This window comes from Lichenostomus cassidix, chromosome 8 (genome assembly GCF_008360975.1).
Source record: "Lichenostomus cassidix isolate B80296 chromosome 8, HeHo_3.0, whole genome shotgun sequence".
NCBI classification, from domain to species: Eukaryota; Metazoa; Chordata; class Aves; order Passeriformes; family Meliphagidae; genus Lichenostomus; species Lichenostomus cassidix.
In genome coordinates, this window is record NC_139489.1 from 4,574,642 (window position 1) to 4,593,619 (window position 18,978).

Consider the following 18,978-nt stretch of genomic DNA (forward strand, 5'->3'; position numbering starts at 1 on the left):
AGCCCCAGGGACAGCGAGGGCCCTGCTTGTGGGGATTTTGGTGTGTGGAGGCTGAGTGCACTGTGATGGGTGGGAGAGTTCACAGCTGGATTTTGAGCTTACAGTCATGTCTCTCTGGCAGCTTTGGGGGTGCAGATTTGATCCTGCCTTGTCTCTCTGGCTGGCTCTGCATGTTGCAGCTCTCCTCCTCCTCTTTCCTCTATCTGGGACAGGAGTGCAGTGTTTGCAATGTGAACATTCCAGCTTTGGCAAAATATTGGCCACAGCAAAAATTATTTTGGCTTTTTATTTTTTTTCTTCCTGGCTGTGCTAGAGGCACAGTGTTTGTCCATTATAGGAGCACCCTTTATAGGGAAATATCTGCTTGCTAGATAATAATATATAATTAGCAAGGATCATTCCATAATCTAATTTAATTGACAGAGACCGTGGTTGTTGTTCAGGGGACTGCCAGCACAAGAATTAGAGCATCATTAACTGCAGTGTGGCCCCAGCATGGCTTCCCTTTTTTTGCTTCCTGAGTTCCTTTGTGCCTCAGTTTCCCCTCCTGTGCAGTGCTAGTTCATCCACCTGAATGTTGCTGTGCCTGGCATGGAGGAGCAAGGTTTTGCTGGCTGTGGCCAGCTGGGCTGAGGAATTCCTTCCTTCATTTCCCTCCCTCTAGCTCTTCTCTTCTGCTTCCCTCTGTCCCTCCACTGCTCCAGCCCCCAGTTCCTGATCCATAACATACCCTGGAAGTTCCCAGAGCCTCCTTTGGGCTCCAAAGGACATCTGTGGTTGCTCCTTGCCTTAATGTCTCTTAATCCAGGGCCAGTTTAGCCAACCCTTCATATTACAGGGCTGCCAGGGAAGCAAATGAGATCTAAAAGTTTGGGCTCTTTGTGAAGAAACCTTTGAAGAGCCTCTTGAAAGATGAAAACTGGTGAGCTGCTGTGCATTCTCTTTTCCAAAGGACAGGGAGGATCTTGTCTACTCCCATCTTCTTTCACCCAAGTAATTTGCAGCAGGACAAAGCTCTCCTGAGCTGTGCCAGCTGATGGGGAACAGAGCAAGCCGTCACCTCCTGCCTTCCCAAATTTGCTCTTCAGAAGCCAGGGTCAGAAGTCAGCTCTGGCAGGAGTGAATTCCCTCTTCCATCCCTCCTGGTGCTGCCCTGAGCCCACCCTGTGTTCCCCAAGCATGGGGAGGGGGATCAGGAGATGACACCTTCAGAAGGTGCTTCCCTCCTTTCTTTGCTGGGTGCAGCAGGTGCTGAGAGGTCTGCCAGCTTTATGTATGCACCCCTTTGCTGGAAGGAATCTGTGGGATTAACCTGGAGGATAAAAGGGAAAAATATGAACTTTTCTCTAGATTGGGTGCCTCCCTCATTTAATGTTTCCCCTGTAAAAAACAGGGATTTCAAAGGCTCCATGCCAGAAAAACTGAGCACAAGGGAGCCACTGCTCAGCCCCTTCATCCTCCCTTTTAATCTAGAAGGGCTTAGCCAGCATGAAGACTGGGCTGCATCACCCACGGGAGGGAAGGAAGAGCCAAGGAGCAGCAAACTGATCCAGCAGGTAACCCAAGGCATAAATAAACACAGTTGTGCAGGTGAGGCTGCTCCAGGGAGGGAATCTGGTTTTTATAGACTGATTAAAAACTTCATTAGTGCAAGGTATCAAGTATCCTGTTGTCACATTCAGCATCACCCTTTGGGAAAATGAAGTCCTTTTTGGCCTATTGCTTTCCCATCTCTGTTTTTTCTTTCCTCACCTTCCTTTCTGGTTTTTGTCCTTAAAGTGTTCCCTGGTTCCCTGAATTCCTCCTGTGCTGTGGGTCTTGAGTCCAGCTCTTGGGGCTCTTTTCCAGTTCCTCCAGACAGTTTTATGCAAAGCTGAGTCTGTGAACCCTCGGCCCAAATGTTACTGCCAGCTTTTACATCAAGATAAAATAACTGGACCCAGAGCTGGTGTTCCTTTGAAACAAGTTGGGCAAAAATATCAGCCATTAAACAGAGGAAATTTATAGGAGAGTTTTCTGCTCATGTGCAGCAACTCTGCATCCCTGAAGTTACTTCCCAAATGAAAAGACTGTATCTGACCGGTGTGGGAAACTTCTTTGGCCTGGCTTTCATTAGACCAGAAGTTCCAAATCTTCAGGAATTTTGCTTCTCACATGTTAGGCAAATAGAGAAAACACAGCCCAGCACCAGGAACAGGAAGCTGAAAATAAACACTTGGTGTAGCAGCTCTGATGTAAAAGCTGTGTCATCCATCGATCCTGAAGCTCTCCTGACAGTCCAGGATACATTAATTCAATTACAGCTGTGCAGTTTGAAGCTATTTAAGTGGGAAATGGAGCTGATTGCTTATAAGAAATTGAGGGCTTTCCCATTTCTTGCTGCAGCCTGGTCAACAAGTATTACATCTTACTGTTACTCACACCATCACCACCTACTGATCTGCCAGTTTCTGCCTCCAACACACCTAACCTTAACTTCCTACAAATAAAACATCTGTGTTCAGCTGTTTGAGGACACCTTCAATGTGTACAGGTAAAATTGATCTTTTCCTGGCCCAAGCAAACAAATCAGGGTTTAGATATTCTTAAGAGAACCTGCAATTATCTAATTAAATTTATGGAGTTTAACACCTCAGGTAAGTTTTGGGTATTTCTTCTAGGGTCCACAGAAGAAAAAAGTATGTAGCAGGTCCAAGTAATGACAGTAATTTTTTAGGGTGAACACCATTGCCTGTCACAGCCTTAGTAATAGCTTATGGAGAAGAAGACAACTTGTAGCATGAAAGAAATCAGAGCAAATATAGAGGCAAGATTTCCAGTTTTCAATAACTAGAAAGAATTTAAACAATAGTCTGTTGCTCAGATTTATTCATGCAATTATTCTGAACCATATTGCTTTTGGAGAAAAAAAAAAAGAAGCCTTTAAAAGGAGTATTTAGTTTTATTTAGAAAATTCATTACAGATTTTTATCACATCACAGTAAGAACAAGCACCATGTTTACATGTTACAAGCACCATGAGTGAGGTTTGGAAGGCTGAGTGAGCTGCTCATTGAACAGCAGAGGCATCAGATAGCACCTATACCCTGGGGCTTTAGAAAATGCCCCAAATCACAGGATGATTGAGATGATGGAATAAGAGAGAGCAAGTTACTGAAAGCCATTTTGCATCCTGCTCTGGAATGCAGCAAAGGGAAATCACCTTGGCAAAACAGCTCTTGCGACAGACAGGGCCCAGCTGCAGCAGATGTGGCTGATTTAGGGCTAACTATAAATTGCAATTATCCACTAGGAATCCCCTCCCATGGACCAATTACCCTGAATTCCCAGTATTTCCAACCAGCACAGCACAGAGCTGCTCCTTTAAAAGGCTTATTCAGCTGATTGCACCTGAAGATCCACATCAGGGATGGAGCTAAACTGAGCTATGATAAACAGGCAGAAGAGAGAAACAGGTGAGTCAGAAAGTATGGAAAATATACAGCAGAATAGAAGAAACTTTCCTTGCAACGAGCCCACATGGATTTCTACCAAGTCAGATTTATAGCACCCATTCCATCATTATTTCTTCCCTCCAGCAGCCCTGTTCATGGAGTGGTGCAGGGAGTCACACAGTCAGCCCTCCTGCACTCCCCTCTCCACAGCAAGGGCTCCCAGTTCCACGGAGATGCAGGCACAGGAAGTTCTCCCTCAGGATCAAGCACAACACCTCACTTTTTATGGCTCTGTACAAAGGCAGGGACAGTGAGTGTGCCAGCCTTGACTCCTGCCCGGGTCTCAGGTTTGTGCTTTAATGAGAAGACAAGGGTTCTCACAGCCCTGCGATACGGAGCGCTAATGAGGCGGGAACAGAGATGAAAAGCTTCGCGCTCAATATTTTCAGCCAGTGGGTGATCAATCTGAAAACAGCAAAGTATAAAATTAGATCTTTACATTTAATAAGGAGGCCAGCTGATTGAAATTGGGAGTTCGGTGCTTTTCAGTGTTTCTTCATTAATCAGCTTAGATTCAAGGAAATCTGCTTCCCATCACCAGTGTAACAGGAAGAGCAATTTAATTCCACCCTAGCAATTAAGGGACAAGGCAACGTGGTCAGTGGCAGGGAACATATCCCCACCTCCAGCTGGGTGGCAGTACTTTGCCATCACCACAGGACACTAATCTGTGACAAGCTTTGGGTATCAAGCTCAACTGCAATTATAAGCTATGCTGCAGTGTCTCCATAAAGCTCACTTTTGATCTTGCTGATATAAGGTACCTTGGATACTATTTTAAACTCGATTCCAACAGCAACTCTAAGACATGCCAAACACTTGGCAACTCTGCCAGGTACTATAAAGGGAAATGTGGGCTCTCTGTGTGTAGAAGGAGGTGTAATTAAGAACGCAGAATGGGATTTGCTAAATGTTAATTATGTAGTTATTGCTTCCACGTGTGCCAAAAACTGTAATTCAGCGCAGTTTAGGAAAAAAACCCCACCCTTCAAGAAATGGTTTTAATTTCACTTCTGCCTTTTGTGATGGGGAATCTCCCATGCTTTGCATGGAGATTCCAGTGAGCCAAGTAGTATTCCAAGTCCTTCATCCATGCTGGTTTTGCTACCCATCACTAAAAAGCCCCTTGGATCTCTCCATCCCCACCTTCCCTTCTCCTTTTTGTCAGCCTCTCAGGTGTCCCTGCTCCCCAGCTGCTGCACCTCTGTGGCTCCCCTGCCTTTATAAGCAGTCCAACTGCTATGGCCTCTACTTGCACGTGTGGTGGCTGCAGGTGCTTTCAGGTGAGTCTTGTTTAGAGGCAATTTTGCATTACCAATTCTATTTATTTTACAGTGGTACCACAGCCTTTATGTCCCACAGATACAGACTTTACTACAACTCTAATCACCACACATAGCTGTGCTTTCTAAGAATTAAGCCTGACCCAGCAAAGGTGAGTTCCCACCTTTCTGAGGCATTCCTACAGCAAACCTTCCTTTTGTGCTGCCCCAGTCCAGACGGACTGGAAGCTGTAGAGGTTGTTCTCACAGCTAGCAAACACAAAACTTTGAAATTCTTGGGTGCTTCTACTTGACTTGTCATTTAAAGGATAATTAATGAATAAATTGAAAAGGATAATTATGGCATTTCATAGACCAAGCAAAGTAGTTATTAAGCCTTACAGCAAAGCCCTGTTCATTTAGTTAAACACACCTGAGGGATCTGGTATTTATCACCACTTCATATACTGTCAGCCTGGCCTCTCTGTTTTTGCTATAGATTTAAATTTACAAATATTTAATTAGGAAACACCCAAAAGGTCCCACTGTTGCTTTCACAGCTGTTTAGTAGGAAAAGCTTCATGTTCTATTAATTTCCTCCTTCTCTTGTGTAGGCCAAATGCAGTAGCTACACAAGTAATGTGTTGACAGGTTATGGAAATAACAGCAAATACACCTCACAGTTAGCAGGTTTACTTTGTTTAACAACCAAAAAACATTATCTACCTTGCAAAGGAAGTTACTCATAAATAGAGATGTGCTGTGAATTCCTAAAAGTGGGAACAGATCACCTGGTCTCGTCCCCACTCTGCAGGCAGGACCAGCTTTGCAGTAGCTCTGGATGGAAAAGGTTTAACTTGTTCCAACAAGAAGGAATTTTTTGAGCCACAAACAAGTGGCTCTGAACTGTACCTCTAATTCCAGGGCTTCACAGAGCAGCTTCCGAGCTTTCTTCCTGAAAGCCTCGCTCTTGGGATCACTCCTGACCTCAATGGAGGGCCTGTTGGAGTGAGTCCTGATGAAGGTTCTCCACTCCCTGTAGATGTCCCTGGCGAGGCTGGACACGTCCTGATCGGGGTGTTTGCGCATCTTGTTCACCGTGTGACCTGGAAAACAGGAACAGCTCCTGTGGGACTGCCAGGTGGGAAAAATACAGCTGACACCAGCCAAATGGTGCTGGTGATAAAGCAGCCACACACATTTTTAACTCAGGGCAGTCTTAGCAAAACAACCAAAGCATTGACACAAACATAAACACAAGGTGATTAGGAGTTAAGCATGCAGCCTGAGCAATTAGCAAGGAATTGTGAAAATCACCTTCCCAAGTCACCACGGTGTGGAGCGACACGTGACACAGGGCTACACTAATGTTTCACACAGATCCTGGATCTGGGGAAAGCTTTTAAGCTTGGCCTACAAAAAATGCTGGTTTTCAACTAAAAACTCCTTAAGGAAGCAGATGTTGCTGGTGACAGCTCTGTAGCACTTTAAAATGTGAACACCACGGTGACTCCAAGCAGAGGGCCTGGCAGTGCAGAAGAGGCTTTCCCCTGAAAGGAGACAAAAGGCACCTTCCTCCTTCCAGAGGGGTGTTTTTCCTGGTCAGGAGCGCTGTTGGCCAGGAGATGTCACTGTTAGGCTTCGGTGGCTCTTCCAACCCGGCTGCATTCATGCAGCCACTGGGAAAAATCTCGGGAAAAGCATAAATAAGCTGAGCATGGCAGATGAAGCACAGTTCAGAGGGATAGGGAAAGGGGCGGATCGAAGCTCCTTTTCCAGGGCTCTGTGGCAAACAAAGGCCGGGATGCTCTCAGTGCTCAGGAAAGGCAGGGACCATGTGGTCACACATTATCCCTCCCCCAAGTCCTAGGGAAAAGAGGCAGTGCCGTTTGCAGGGAGCTGTCCATCTGCTGGGGATTCCTCAGCTCGAGGATGCAGGAAGCAGTTCCGGGCCAGTCTGAGGAGATTTTCTCACACCTTCAGAGGATTCAGCTAAATCAGATAAATGAGCCACGTCTTGGATGGCAAGGAGCACTGACAGACAGCAGAAGGAATAAAACACACAGGTAGCAAGAAGAGCTCTTCAAAACTGACAACAAAAGGGGTGATGCAGTATTTCCTCGGAGGAAAGCTGACTTTTTCAGTACAAGCTGTGAAAACTGCAGGCTGGATATCAACAATATTTCATTGGCAGCAATTTCCTCATTTCTTAAAAAGCTTCCAAACTAATCTCTTGTGTACTGACAAGCCAAGTAGACACAAAACAGACTAATATTCACAGTCTAGATAGACCAGATGTACCTATTTTAGTGGAAAGTAACACTTCCTTGGAAGGTATTTTCTTCTTCAGCTCCCCCAAAGCTTCCATCAGGTTCTCTTTCTGTTGCCCAGGAAGCTCAAGTATAGACTTCCATCGTTTTATGTCTTCCACAACCACAACTCTCTGGGAAAGAGAAAAGCCGTTAGGAAAAGTGGAATATTGTTATGATAAATACGGACACTGCCTTCATCTCAGCTAATGGAGCTGTTATCAACACATGAATTATTGATCATGGCACAGAAGATATGATGGGTACTTGCTTGGAGTTAAAAAACTCCTGCAAATCAAGACTGAAGTAGCCAGAAAGCCAAGTGAGAGGATTCCCCCTGGTCTGCCTAACTATGGACATGTAACAGCAAACGCCTGCTAGAAGTGTTTTGAACTTAAGCAACCCCTTGTATAAATGTCTCTGGATAGGAAAAGGGATTAAGAGGGAGGTGGCTGATTATCCTTAGAATCCTGCTCAGAATGGCTTTAAATGTAAAACAGTGCCAGCAAGGTGACAAACAAAGTGTCAGGGCACATGAATGCAGACCTGAGTACACTGGACAGTCAGTGTTTTTCACTGGTTTTGCCACAGACTTTGGCAGAACAGTGCAAGTCTCCTATTTTGGATGTGAAGCATCTTATTCACCAGTGGTCAGACTGCTGGGGTGCTTCACACACCATCTTTTTGATTTCTGCCTTACGTCGATGAACTTTAAATGTTTCGCTTTTGTGTTTCTACAAGCAGGGGCCAAGAGCAGCTCAGCTCTCGCACAGGTCCACGAAACGAACCGAAGGGCTTTTCCTAGCTGGGGAGGGAAGAGAGCCAGCTGGAAACACTGGAGCTGGCGGTGTCACCGGGCCGTGCTCGGATCGTGTGCCCAGGCTGAGTTATAACCCCTGGAACCCGTGCCAAGGCAGCAGTGCCTCTGCACCGGTGTAACTCCACTTCCCGTGAGGATCCCACCTCCCTGCTGCACAGATTTCGGCGCAGAGCGGTGTTCACACACCGCTCCTCCCCGCCGCCCCGCCCTGCCGCACCCGGCGCCGCGGGCTGCCGGCTCCCCTCGCCCCGGGAGGCCCGGCGGGCCGTGCCCCGCTCCCTCCCGCCGGTGACCTGCCTTGAGGGACTCGAGGGTGACCTGCCGGCAGGCGCGGGGCGCGGGCGCGGCCCGGCGGGGGCTCTGCGGGCTGCGGGCGCGGCGCACCACGAACCGGTCCATGCTCGCCTCCGCCGCCCTCCCTCACGGAAGCCGCCGCCGCCGCCCCGCCATTTCCGCCCGGTAGTTCCCACCGCGGGCGAGGCCCTATGGGATGAGCGCTGCTGCCCGGCGGCACGGACTACACTTCCCGGCGGGCCTCGCGCGGAAGAGAGTTTGGTTGCCCTGCCTTTTCCGCCCGGTAGTTCCCGCCAGGGGCGAGGCTCTATGGAATGGGCGGGGATGCCCTGCAGAGCGGACTACACCTCCCAGCAGGCCCCGCGCGGGGTGAGCTGCACATCTCGCGAGAGGCTGCCGGCGGCCGGTGCCGGGGAGGAGGGACGAAGATGGCGGTGCGGCGGGGAGGCCTCGCCGTCCTCCTCCTGCTCCTGCCGCTGTTCCTGGTGATCCGGGCGGAGGCCGCTGCGGGGCCGCTCCCCGCCGCCTCCTCCGAGGCCTTCGACTCCGTGCTGGGCAACACGGCGTCGTGTCACCGCGCCTGCCAGCTGACGTACCCCCTGCACACCTACCCCAAGGTACGGGCGGCCCTTCCCCTCACCTGCGCCGCTCCCCTCCGCCTCCCTCATGGCAGCACGGCCTTTCCTGTGCCCCTCTCCCCCTGCAGCTCCGTCTCTTCTCCAAAGACAGACACTTCGCGATGTAAATAGATGAGTAGGCTGCCGCTTGCCAGTGAAGCGCTGTTGTCAAAGTACAGCTTTGTCAGTGCTGGGGCTTTTGTGGGTTTTGGGTGGTTTGCTGCTCTTTTTTTCCTGCTGTTCCTAAAAAGGCAGCTGTAATTTGGTTTGGGCTGCTCCATATTTTGGGCACTAAAACAGTGCTGTGTTCGTGGCAGGGCAGAGATCCTGAGTCAGGGCGCCAGTGCGGCACTGGAATGTTGAAGGCTGAAGCATAAATGATGACAAACAAGTAGCTCGTCAGAGCCTTCATGGAGATTTTTTTATCTCATTATGAAATACTGAAATAATGTCTGATAGGAATTTAATTTCATACCCCGGAGTTTGCTCTTGGTTCATGCTTTGCACAGCTTTGAACTACAGGCTTAAATGTGGAAAATCCGGGATCAAAAATCTCATCTTTCTTGGTTCTTTGTTGGCAATGAGCTTCATTCAGCTGCAGCTGTGTAGCCGGTGGAACTCTTACCGATGTTTGGGATTTCACAGGAAGGCAGCAGGCAGGTGGAGCAGTGCCAGGAGTTTTCTCTGCTTCCCCATGGAATTTAGTTGATTTTGTAGCTGATACTGGTGTCCCCACGGAAAGAAGTAACAGGGAGTTGAGCAGAATATGAGTAAATTTACACGTGTAATTATGACTTGCTTTGGCACATTGCTCTTGTTTCTCTTGCAGAACCTTTGAAGTTCAAGGAGGGCTGATGCTTCTGTGATTTTTATTGTACTTTTGAATTTTGTTACTTTACTTTTTGAATATGGATTTCGTTATGTGTTGTTGGAGCTGTTCACTAATACACTCATGTCTCCCTTTACATTTAGTGTTTGTTCTGTTTGTCACAAAACCACTGGTGGAATCAAAGGAAATTTGTTTTAGTTGTGATTGGAAAATAAGACAAACTTGATTGAGACTGTCACAGAAATCCATCTGTAAACCTGATTTATCTGGATATCAAATTACAAAACATGTTTTCTGCGACAGCACCACCCACCTTGTCAGAGTTGAGTTTTAATTTATATTCACAGTTTTCTACTCTTGTGCCTTTAAAGCACGTGAGCTTGTGGTCTGTTACAGCCTGTTGTTACATTTACAACAGGTTGTACAGGAGGTGTGTTGTGTTTGGCTGTGGTTAAGTTAATTCAGAGCCTGTTTTGCTCCTGTGCAGTCGTTTGAGTGGCTGCTGGCTTTGCAGGTCTGATTCATGGGTCAGAGACAGGGTGTGGTCAGAGCAGGGACACTCCTGTGACAAAGGTTTTGGTTCACATCCTTCCCCATGGTGCTGTGGACAGAAGAAATACAAGGTGTAGGATTTCTGTGTTTGCTTAATTTTAATAGCTGTCAGTGGGGAAGCACTTTTGCCCTTCAGTTCAATATCATAAATAAACATTTGTGTTTGTGGAGCTGATGTGGCAGTAAACAGAAAACCAGGATGCTGTGTGGGACATCAGATGATAATCTCTCTTTCTGACAGTTCTGTTGTAGTTCTGGTTAGAGTCATTAGTCTGATTAGATACATTGTATTACAGTGTCAAAACTACAGATTTTCTGCCCTTTCCTGCTGGGTTTTACTATTTAAGTTCTGAGAATGGCGATTTTCTACTTTTTGTGGGGTCAAACATCAATAAATCATTGACAACACTGGTTCTTAATTTCAAACAAAATAGTTTTTAAACAATTCACTTTTCTTGAGAGCTGTAGGTCTGGAATTACAAAACAGAATTTGCTGTTCCAGATTTGTCCACTGAAGAAGGAAGAGCTCTGACTGAAATAAATCCAGAGGTGTGTTAGTGCTGCTTGGCTTGGGTTTATTTCAGGTCATCCCGTGTCACACTGAGCTGGGTTGTATGTCCGGTGGAGGGAAGGAGGACAAAAAAACCCAACCAGACAACAAAAAAAAATCTTTTTTTTCTGACAATTTATTGTGGGCTAGAGAGATGCAAGCCTTTTCTTGTGCCTCCCCAGGAAGAGGAGCTGTATGCCTGCCAGCGGGGCTGCCGACTCTTCTCCATCTGTCAGTTTGTGGACGATGGCGCCGACTTGAATCGGACAAAACAGGAGTGTGACTCTGGTGAGCCCTCAGAACCCTTCAGCATCCAGTCATGAAGATCTAACAGAGGGGAGAGCAGCAATGTCTGAAATGGTGGTGTTAAATTGGTGACTTCCTTCAGTTGCTTTGGGTTTGTTTAACAGCTTCTTAAAGTCTATGTACAGGATATTTAAAAAAAAATCTTAGGGGTTGTTCTCTGTGAGTTTCTCCTTAGTGTTGCCATTTTCCTGAATTTGTTAAGTATCATCAGTCTCTGTAAAAAAATTAGAAAGACTTCATTTTTGTATAAATAGCTTGTCATAGAAAACACAAAATGCCTGGGGGGAAATCCAGGCAAACGAATACTTATCTTTTAATAATTCCCCATGGCAATCAGTCCTATTCCTGACAAATTTGTGTATAGAAGTGGATTGTTCAGTGGAGCAAGAACACAGATCTTAATGTGCCTTGTAACTTGTGGTTTAGGCTACATCCTAAGCTCTCCCTGCAGCTAAACCCTTGGGAATGATGCACATGTTTTGTTTGGAATAGCCTGAGAGAATGAATAACCAGTACTTAAAGGCCTGTCTGTGTTAGAGCAAAGATTTAACAGTGAAGACGAAATACAGAATCATTTAAGTTAGAAAAGACCTTTAAGATTATCAAGTCCAACTGTTCCCCCAGCACTGCCAAACCCACCACCAAACCATGTCCCCAAGTGCCACACCTTTAAATCCCTCCAGAGATGGTGTGTGATACAGGACAATTAATGATGGTTTTGGAATTGTATAGAACTTTCTTCCAAAAATATTGAGGGAGCTGATTCACAGTTTTGTTCAGAAAGGAAAGGTAGGAGCTCTCCACCTTTATTGCCAATACAGTTAAGCACCAGGCCAGCGCTCAAGGGAGGCTTTTGTCCTCAGTAGCTCATGAAAGCAAGAGAGCTTGTGGCCAGCTCAGGAAGGTAATGGCAGGTAGGGAAGCAGAAGCCTGACATGCAAAGATGCTAATGTGTTACAAAACTGCTCTAAATACTGCAGAAATGGGCTAATGCTCTAGTCTGTCACACTCTGTGTAGCTGTGACACAGCCTGTCAGTGTAGTTGTCACACCACACGAAAGAGTGCCATAAAGCAGGGTAATGTAGCAATAGAGCACATGTAGAGTAATGGAACAGTTGCTTATTTCTGGTTTAACTCTCCTTACTGGGGCTCTTGTCTTTGCTGGCTTATGTTCTGTAATCTGCTGTGGGTGCCCCGAGTGAGTGTTCTGTGCTTGGCAGATCCATCTTGGCTGATCTGCTCAGTTCTGTCTCTGGTGCTTCCTGCAAACACTGACTCAGTGGCAGTTGTAGCATGGAATGGCTGCTCAGGTGCCATGAGCTGAACACTCCAATGTTTAGCTGCTGCTGCCAGGCTTCCTGCCAGCTTCTTAGTCTTTATGATGGTCAGTTTGCTCCTCTGGAAAACTGGGAGGACTCCTGTCCTCTGTGTTGCATCTTGGTTTGATTATTTAGATCAAGTTCTACTGCAACATTGTCCACCTAAGCTTTAGAATTGTGCAGGAGAGCTGTGCCTGTGTATCATCTGCCTGATTTGTCTGTAGGCAGAATAAACTAAATTATTCTCTCCAAGTAATTTAGATATCTTGGTCTTTATGATCTCTAGTGAGCAATTAATACAAGCTCTTAGTAAAACAAAGAGTTGGCTTCATTTTTCATAAGAAATTATTCCATAATACTTTCAGTGCAGTTTCTGTATTAGCAGGAAATGCTCCTTTGATCTTCCTGTGATACCATGGCTTCTGCTGTTACCTCAAAGGCATTTAGTGGACTGATGGTCCCTCTGTTCTCTTTAGGATTCCATCTCTGTCCTCTGATGTTTTATGTGATATGTAGAAGAAAAGCTATAGTGGTAGTGGGAAGATGAATGAGATTGTGCATCCCTGAGCTCAGCCAGGCTAGTGTTGGTGATCATTTGCTCCAATTGCAGCCAGATTTCAACTCCCTACTCTGTTGAAGCTCTAATTCTGTCATTAGACTTCAGAGCAAATGCTACCCTGGGATTGCCATGTCTTCCCCTGCAAATGGGATTGTCAACTGCTGCTTTGTTTCTGATCCAACTTATACTGAGAATGTTTTCTTAACTAAAATGCAGAATTTATCATCTCATTTGGGGAACTTCTCCCTTGCAGCCTGTACTGAAGCATACTCCCAATCTGATGAACAATATGCTTGCCATCTTGGATGCCAGAACCAGTTGCCATTTGCTGAGTTAAGGCAAGAGCAAGTAAGTAGGTGACATGTTTTTCAAATACCACCTACTTGTTTCTGTTCAGTGTGTGTCTTCTCTTTTAAATTTTTTCAAATGGAAAATAAACCTTCTTAAGAACTGAAATCTAGACATGGTGTGAGGGGTGAGTAGGAACATAACTTCTCTCCTTTTAACATAAAAACTAATGGAGAATATATTAATGTCGTGCTTGCAGTTAATGTCCCTGATGCCAAGAATTCATCTCCTCTTTCCTCTGACACTGGTGAGATCATTCTGGAGTGACATGATGGATTCAGCTCAGAGCTTCATAACATCCTCGTGGACTTTCTACCTTCAAGCAGATGATGGCAAAATTGTCATATTCCAGGTGCTTCCTTTTTTCATTGAGATTAAGGTGTCCTGGCTGCTGATTTCAACTCTGCTCCTTCCAGTCACAGAAAAGACTGTAGAGCACTTTTCGAAAATATTTAGTTTTTGCTAGTATTTCACTGCCTTTAGGACCATTTTAAAATTCCAGCTTAGAAGAATGGAGCATGACTTAAGGTTAATTTCTGTATTACTTCTGAAAATGTAAATTACCAAAATCAGTGAAAGCTTTCTAGCAGGATCTCCTAACACCTTGTTTTGTTTTAGTCAAAGCCAGAAGTGCAGTATGTTCCACAGCTTGATCAGGAAACTGGAGATACAAAAGGATCATTGTCGCTGAGTAAAACAGCCTGTAAGTTGTTCTTTGTGCTTTGGAAGAGTAAATGCAAATGTTCCCTGTCATGCAAATTAAAAAAAATGAAGTTACAGGTGGCATATGAAAGCACATTTTTAGAAAGCTGAAATATAATTATTTACTGTGTAGAGTGCACTGTGTACACTTGGCAAAGTGTGGTAGAAATCAAGCTCTGCTGGAAATGCAAACCTGCAAGCTGGGCTGTTTTAAAAGCTTCCTTTTATGCTGTCTGCATGGCCAGAGTGTGTGGGGTTTGGGTTTCTCTCTCCTTGCTCCCCTCACCTCTGTCTGTGCTGTTGTACCTCAGCAGATGGACGTGCAGGGAGCTCACAGACATTCCGGGGACTCTTCGAGGAGCGAGCAAACGACAGCTTCTTCAAGTGTCTTTCCATGTATGTATGTTCTGTGCCCACTGAGAGGGCAAAGGTGTTTTCTCTGTGTGTGCAGCACTCTTGGGAGGTCTCAAGGTGCTGCATGTCTGTAGGTTCAGGGTGCACAGCATCAGTTGATCAGTTTTGTATCTGACTGTTAGTGCTGCTGTGCTGTGCTGGCTCCGTGTTCTGTGCAGGCTGTCCTGCCAACTTTGATTTTTCCTTTCCATTTCAAGTGAACAACATATTGATAATTTCCTACACTGTTTTTTGAGTGTGTTCTGGGAACTGTTTGATCAATACCGTGTTTTGCCTGTTCATTAGCTGTGGATATGTTTTAGGGCAAAGCACTTGTTTTGGGATTGTGTGTTATGTAGCAGACTGGTATATCTTGTTTCTGGGCTGAAAATACCCACTATGTATTTATTAAAGCTATTTTACTTTCTCCTTAAAAGTTTACACACAAAGGATCAGTGAGTTGCCCCCCAAATGCATAACAGAAAAATCTGGTTTTAAATCTGTAAACAGGAGGATGCTTAGGGCCCCAATAACAGAATCCAGCAAGTCTTTGTGATATTAAACAGGCATTAGAGTACCCAGGAGTCTGCACTGGGCTGTGTAGCTGGAAGAACCAGAGGCTAATGAATTGGCAAGAAAGGCAGTCAGAATTGAGCCAAACTTTTTAGAGGTCCATTGTCTTGTAGTCACTCTCTAAAATCTGTCAACATTCTTCTCATTTCAGAAACTCCAGTTGGATTTTAACCACTACGCTTGTCCTGTCAGTGCTGGTGCTGCTCTGGATTTGTTGTGCAACTGTAGCTACAGCTGTAGAGCAGTATGTTCCATCTGAGGTATTGCATTTCAGAACTACAATATCTGGAATTTATTAATTACATTGCTTTTACTTTACAGCTGTCTAGAGGCTAAGAAATGTTCAACTAAAGAGGGTTTTTTTGTTCTTTTGGTTTTTTTGCGGCTGTGGAAGGCAAACCAATTTTATTTAAATGATGGGTTTATGGCTGAGCAGTTCTTGCTCATTCCTGTGGCTCACAGGAGCTCTGAGCCTTACTCAGACATTGTATCTTTTGGTTTGTAGTGCTCTACTCTCAACAATCTTCAGATTGCTCTTAACAAATGGAGGCTAATTCTCATTTCTCTGGGAATGAAGCTATTCCAAGGGTTGGGTGGTGTAGGGGGGATTAAATTTAACCAGTGGGGGTTAAATCCAGGAGGATCAGTAGTGAGAACAGAGTGACAGCATAGCATTGGTGAGAGCAGAGAGTCTGATCCGAGGGGAGCAGGCACTCCCTGGTGCCCAGAGAGCCCTGGATCACAGTGTTTGCACACCAAAGGAGCTGTTACACTGTATCTGCCATTGTTGTGGCAGATTTATACATTTCTTCTGGATGCAAGTTGAGTTCTAGCTGTGAATTTCAGATATTCCAGAAAGCCTTGTGTTGCAGGGCTGCAGCCATCAGAACCTGGAATGCAGGTGCACAATGAAATTCATTATATTCTCAGTATGGAGAGTCTTTGTCTTAAAATAACTTGTTTAAATGTTTCAGAAGCTGAGCATCTATGGAGATCTGGAATACATGAATGAGCAAAAACTCAGCAGATACCCACCCTCTGCACTTGTTGTGGTTAGATGCAAGACTGAGGAACATGAAGAAGCAGGACCTCTTCCTACAAAAGTCAATCTGGATCAATCTGCAATTTAAATCCACTGGATCCGATAGACTAATTCTAACAGAGCTAGCAACTCCTGATTGATTGTGGTGGTTCTTCAGATGAGAAGCTTAGGAGCCAGTCTTTAAATGCAAATAAAGTTGCAGAATCAACAAATGTCATGGGATTTTGTTTTCAGCTAGTAGAGAAGATTCAGACATTCAGACATGAATTTATGTTTGTTTTGAGGCATAATCACTTTTCACTGGTGTTTGCTATGTGTCTTTTTGCTTACAAAAGTTGTAAGCATGCTTTCCATACTTCTGCCAGGACACTTTCAAACTTACTTGTGTGTTTTAGGATGTAATGTGTACAGTCAGAGTTAGCTTTGTAAAGGTATAAGACATTTTAAGTAGGCAGGAGATGCCTTTCTAGTGTTGCACTTTCTGTTGTAGTTAAGAGAAAATATTATAAAATTATCTGCTGAATTTTTTTTGTATTTGTTAATGTCCATCCACAAACAACCCTGTCTCCAAAAACAGAAATATATTTTTTCTACAGTGTGGCAATATTCAAGGTGGAAAGCATTTGTGAGGTACTGTAAGCTAGAACTCAGCTTGTGAAAGATGGAAACTTTGTTAAAATTTACGGACATATCCCTTCACATGCAGAACATAACGTGGTCAGTTATTTTGTCAAACTTCAGCCTTTAAGTCTTAAATTGCTTGTAAAGTTAGCACCTGTGTTTTCTGAAAAATTCTACTTTCTGTTCTTGATTAACTATTCTGGTCTTGTAACTTCATTTACAGAAACAAGTTGATTCCTGAGAAATGAGAACAGACAAATAAAATTGACTGTATAGAAAATGTTGACTATATAGCTTTTTGCTATGGTTAATTATTGACCACAGCAGGCTTAGAATGAAGGCCTGTCTGTAGCCTTCCTCTCATGGGCAACGTGACCTCATTTTGCTGTGTGATTCACTAACACAGCAACAGCAGCTAACAATGTCCCTCATGTCTGTAACCTATTTTTTGTGGATCGTATTATATGCTGGTTCCCACAGTGTTGGCAAGTTGGGGGTGTCAGTGATTTATTTTAGGGTCTATTAAGTGAAAGCTGGCTAGAATGAATGGTCTCCAGTTCACTGTCATTCTTTTGTTGATTATGCACAGTTCCCTCAAAGGTTTAAAAAAATGTGATGAAGAACTGTGGAGATTCTGGGCAATGCAAGGATGTGTTCCCTTCCTTAAACCTGGCTCAGTGGTCATTCCCAGCTTCTCTAAGCAGTTGCTTGTGTGACTGCAGTTGGTGGAGCCTTGCAGGGGCAAAAGGCAGCAGAGTGTGCAGACCCCAGTCCAGCAGCACTCCAGCAGCGTGGCTGTCAGGAGCTTTCAGACCATTAAGGTTGTTTGTTTTAAGCAGATTTCTCTCAGCCTGCAGGAACTGCAATCTGAAGTGTTAAATCAGGAGTACCTCTTCATTCTGAATTCTTCAGTGGGACAGCCCAGAAATTTGGGTGCCAGCAGCCATTACCCTCTGTGCAGGTGTCATTGCAGAGGCCTTGCTGTGACAAAGGACAGGGTGATGTTTGGGGACAGTGCTCCCTTGGCAGGGACAGGAGATTCCTCTGTCAGTGATTCTGCAGCAGCTGCATTTCTGCTGGCGCAGGCAAAGCCCAGCACGGCCCCACTCTGCTTGGGCTGCCAGAGCTCAGATGTGATGTGTGCAGCCCTGTTCAGCAATTACTCTGCCAATGCTGGCTTCACTTCAGGGATTATTGCCCATCTTCTTAGCACTGTGGTGTCTGGAATTTCCAGAAGAGGCTTCAGCAATCCCCGTTTTTCTAACTGAATGGAAATGTTTGCAAGTCTGCTAAAATGTTTTCTTTCACCATTACACGTGGTTGCAGAGGGAGCAGCTCTGTGCAGACGTGGCTCTTTCTCTGTTCCAGCATGGACAGTACAACCTCTGTTAGGCTGATAACTTCATTTCACAAAACTTTCTCTTCAAAACTCCATTGCTTACAGTCTTGGGCTCGAGTTAAGCAAACAACTTGTGCTTTCATTGGGTGTTTTGTCTTTTGTTTGCTGTTTAATGACATTTCAGCTGAGTGATCTGTGCAGTGCAGCCAGTGATTCAGCAATGTGCTCTTGGGTCACAGAGAGCTCTGTGCCTGTGGCACTCTGGCACTTGGCACTGCTGTGTCCAGAGCAAGCCAGAGCCTGAGGAATTTGGTAAGTGTTGTAAACTCTTGTCAAAAGATCTTCCCTCAGTAAAATTAGATACTAGCAAGTAATTGAACAGTTTCTCAAGATTTCTAATCTAATTGGGTTCTTTAAGCTATCTTGGCGTTTTGGCTTTGCAAAATGTCATTTCCTATTCATTTTTTGTTAAATGTTTGACTTACTGACATCTCCATTTTCAGAGGCTGCAATTTGGGTTTGATCTCTGCTCAAAACCACTGTTTAAATGAAGGGCCTTAAATTATTGAAATTGCAGGAAGAAAGCATTTTATATTCTCTTTAGGCACATGTTCAACTGAACCTGTATCAGATTAGAATGAAATAATCTTGACAGAAATGAGGTGACCCTCTTTAAGTGTGTGCAATTCACTGCTGGCAGAAATAGCCAAGGTACATTTGGGGGAAATAGGGTTTTTAGGTGCTAATTAACAATAACCTTCCATCATACTGGATACCTTGATTTTTGTTGCCTCTTCAGTTTTTCTGATCTTTGACAAATTTTCTCTTTTTTATTATTTTTGTAACTTCAGAAGAGCTTGCTTATGTTTCTTACCTCACTGTCCTGAACTCATTTTTCTGAACTCTGTCAGTCTCTGATGTGGGGTAACTGCTCTAAAATCCAACTGCCTGGTTGGCTACAGCTGAGCTTGACAATCCTGGAGCAGGAAACAGATGGTGGCAGATGTCAGGTAGTAGAATCACAGAATTATTTAGCTTGAAAAAGACC

General features: G+C 44.9%; 2 protein-coding genes across 3 annotated transcripts; one reads left to right on the plus strand and one right to left on the minus strand.

Moving 5' to 3' along the window:
- Positions 1-2,921: 2,921 nt before the first annotated feature.
- TCEANC2 (transcription elongation factor A N-terminal and central domain containing 2) lies at positions 2,922-8,394 on the minus strand. 2 transcript variants are annotated; one of them, XM_085067544.1, is made up of 4 exons: positions 8,179-8,394; positions 7,058-7,195; positions 5,669-5,862; positions 2,922-3,899 (listed from the first exon to the last, which is right to left on the minus strand). In XM_085067544.1, the coding sequence occupies exons 1-4, from the start codon at positions 8,282-8,284 to the stop codon at positions 3,711-3,713; spliced, it is 627 nt and encodes a 208-aa protein (XP_084923670.1). In that variant the 5' UTR covers positions 8,285-8,394; the 3' UTR covers positions 2,922-3,710. The 2 variants fall into 2 exon arrangements, with proteins under 2 accessions (XP_084923670.1, XP_084923669.1); XM_085067543.1 differs by having other exon boundaries at positions 7,058-7,199; positions 8,183-8,389.
- A 169-nt stretch (positions 8,395-8,563) lies between these two features.
- TMEM59 (transmembrane protein 59) lies at positions 8,564-16,871 on the plus strand. The gene is made up of 8 exons (XM_085067542.1): positions 8,564-8,796; positions 10,910-11,015; positions 13,166-13,260; positions 13,460-13,612; positions 13,879-13,963; positions 14,274-14,358; positions 15,080-15,188; positions 15,903-16,871. The coding sequence occupies exons 1-8, from the start codon at positions 8,608-8,610 to the stop codon at positions 16,056-16,058; spliced, it is 978 nt and encodes a 325-aa protein (XP_084923668.1). The 5' UTR covers positions 8,564-8,607; the 3' UTR covers positions 16,059-16,871.
- Positions 16,872-18,978: the final 2,107 nt, after the last annotated feature.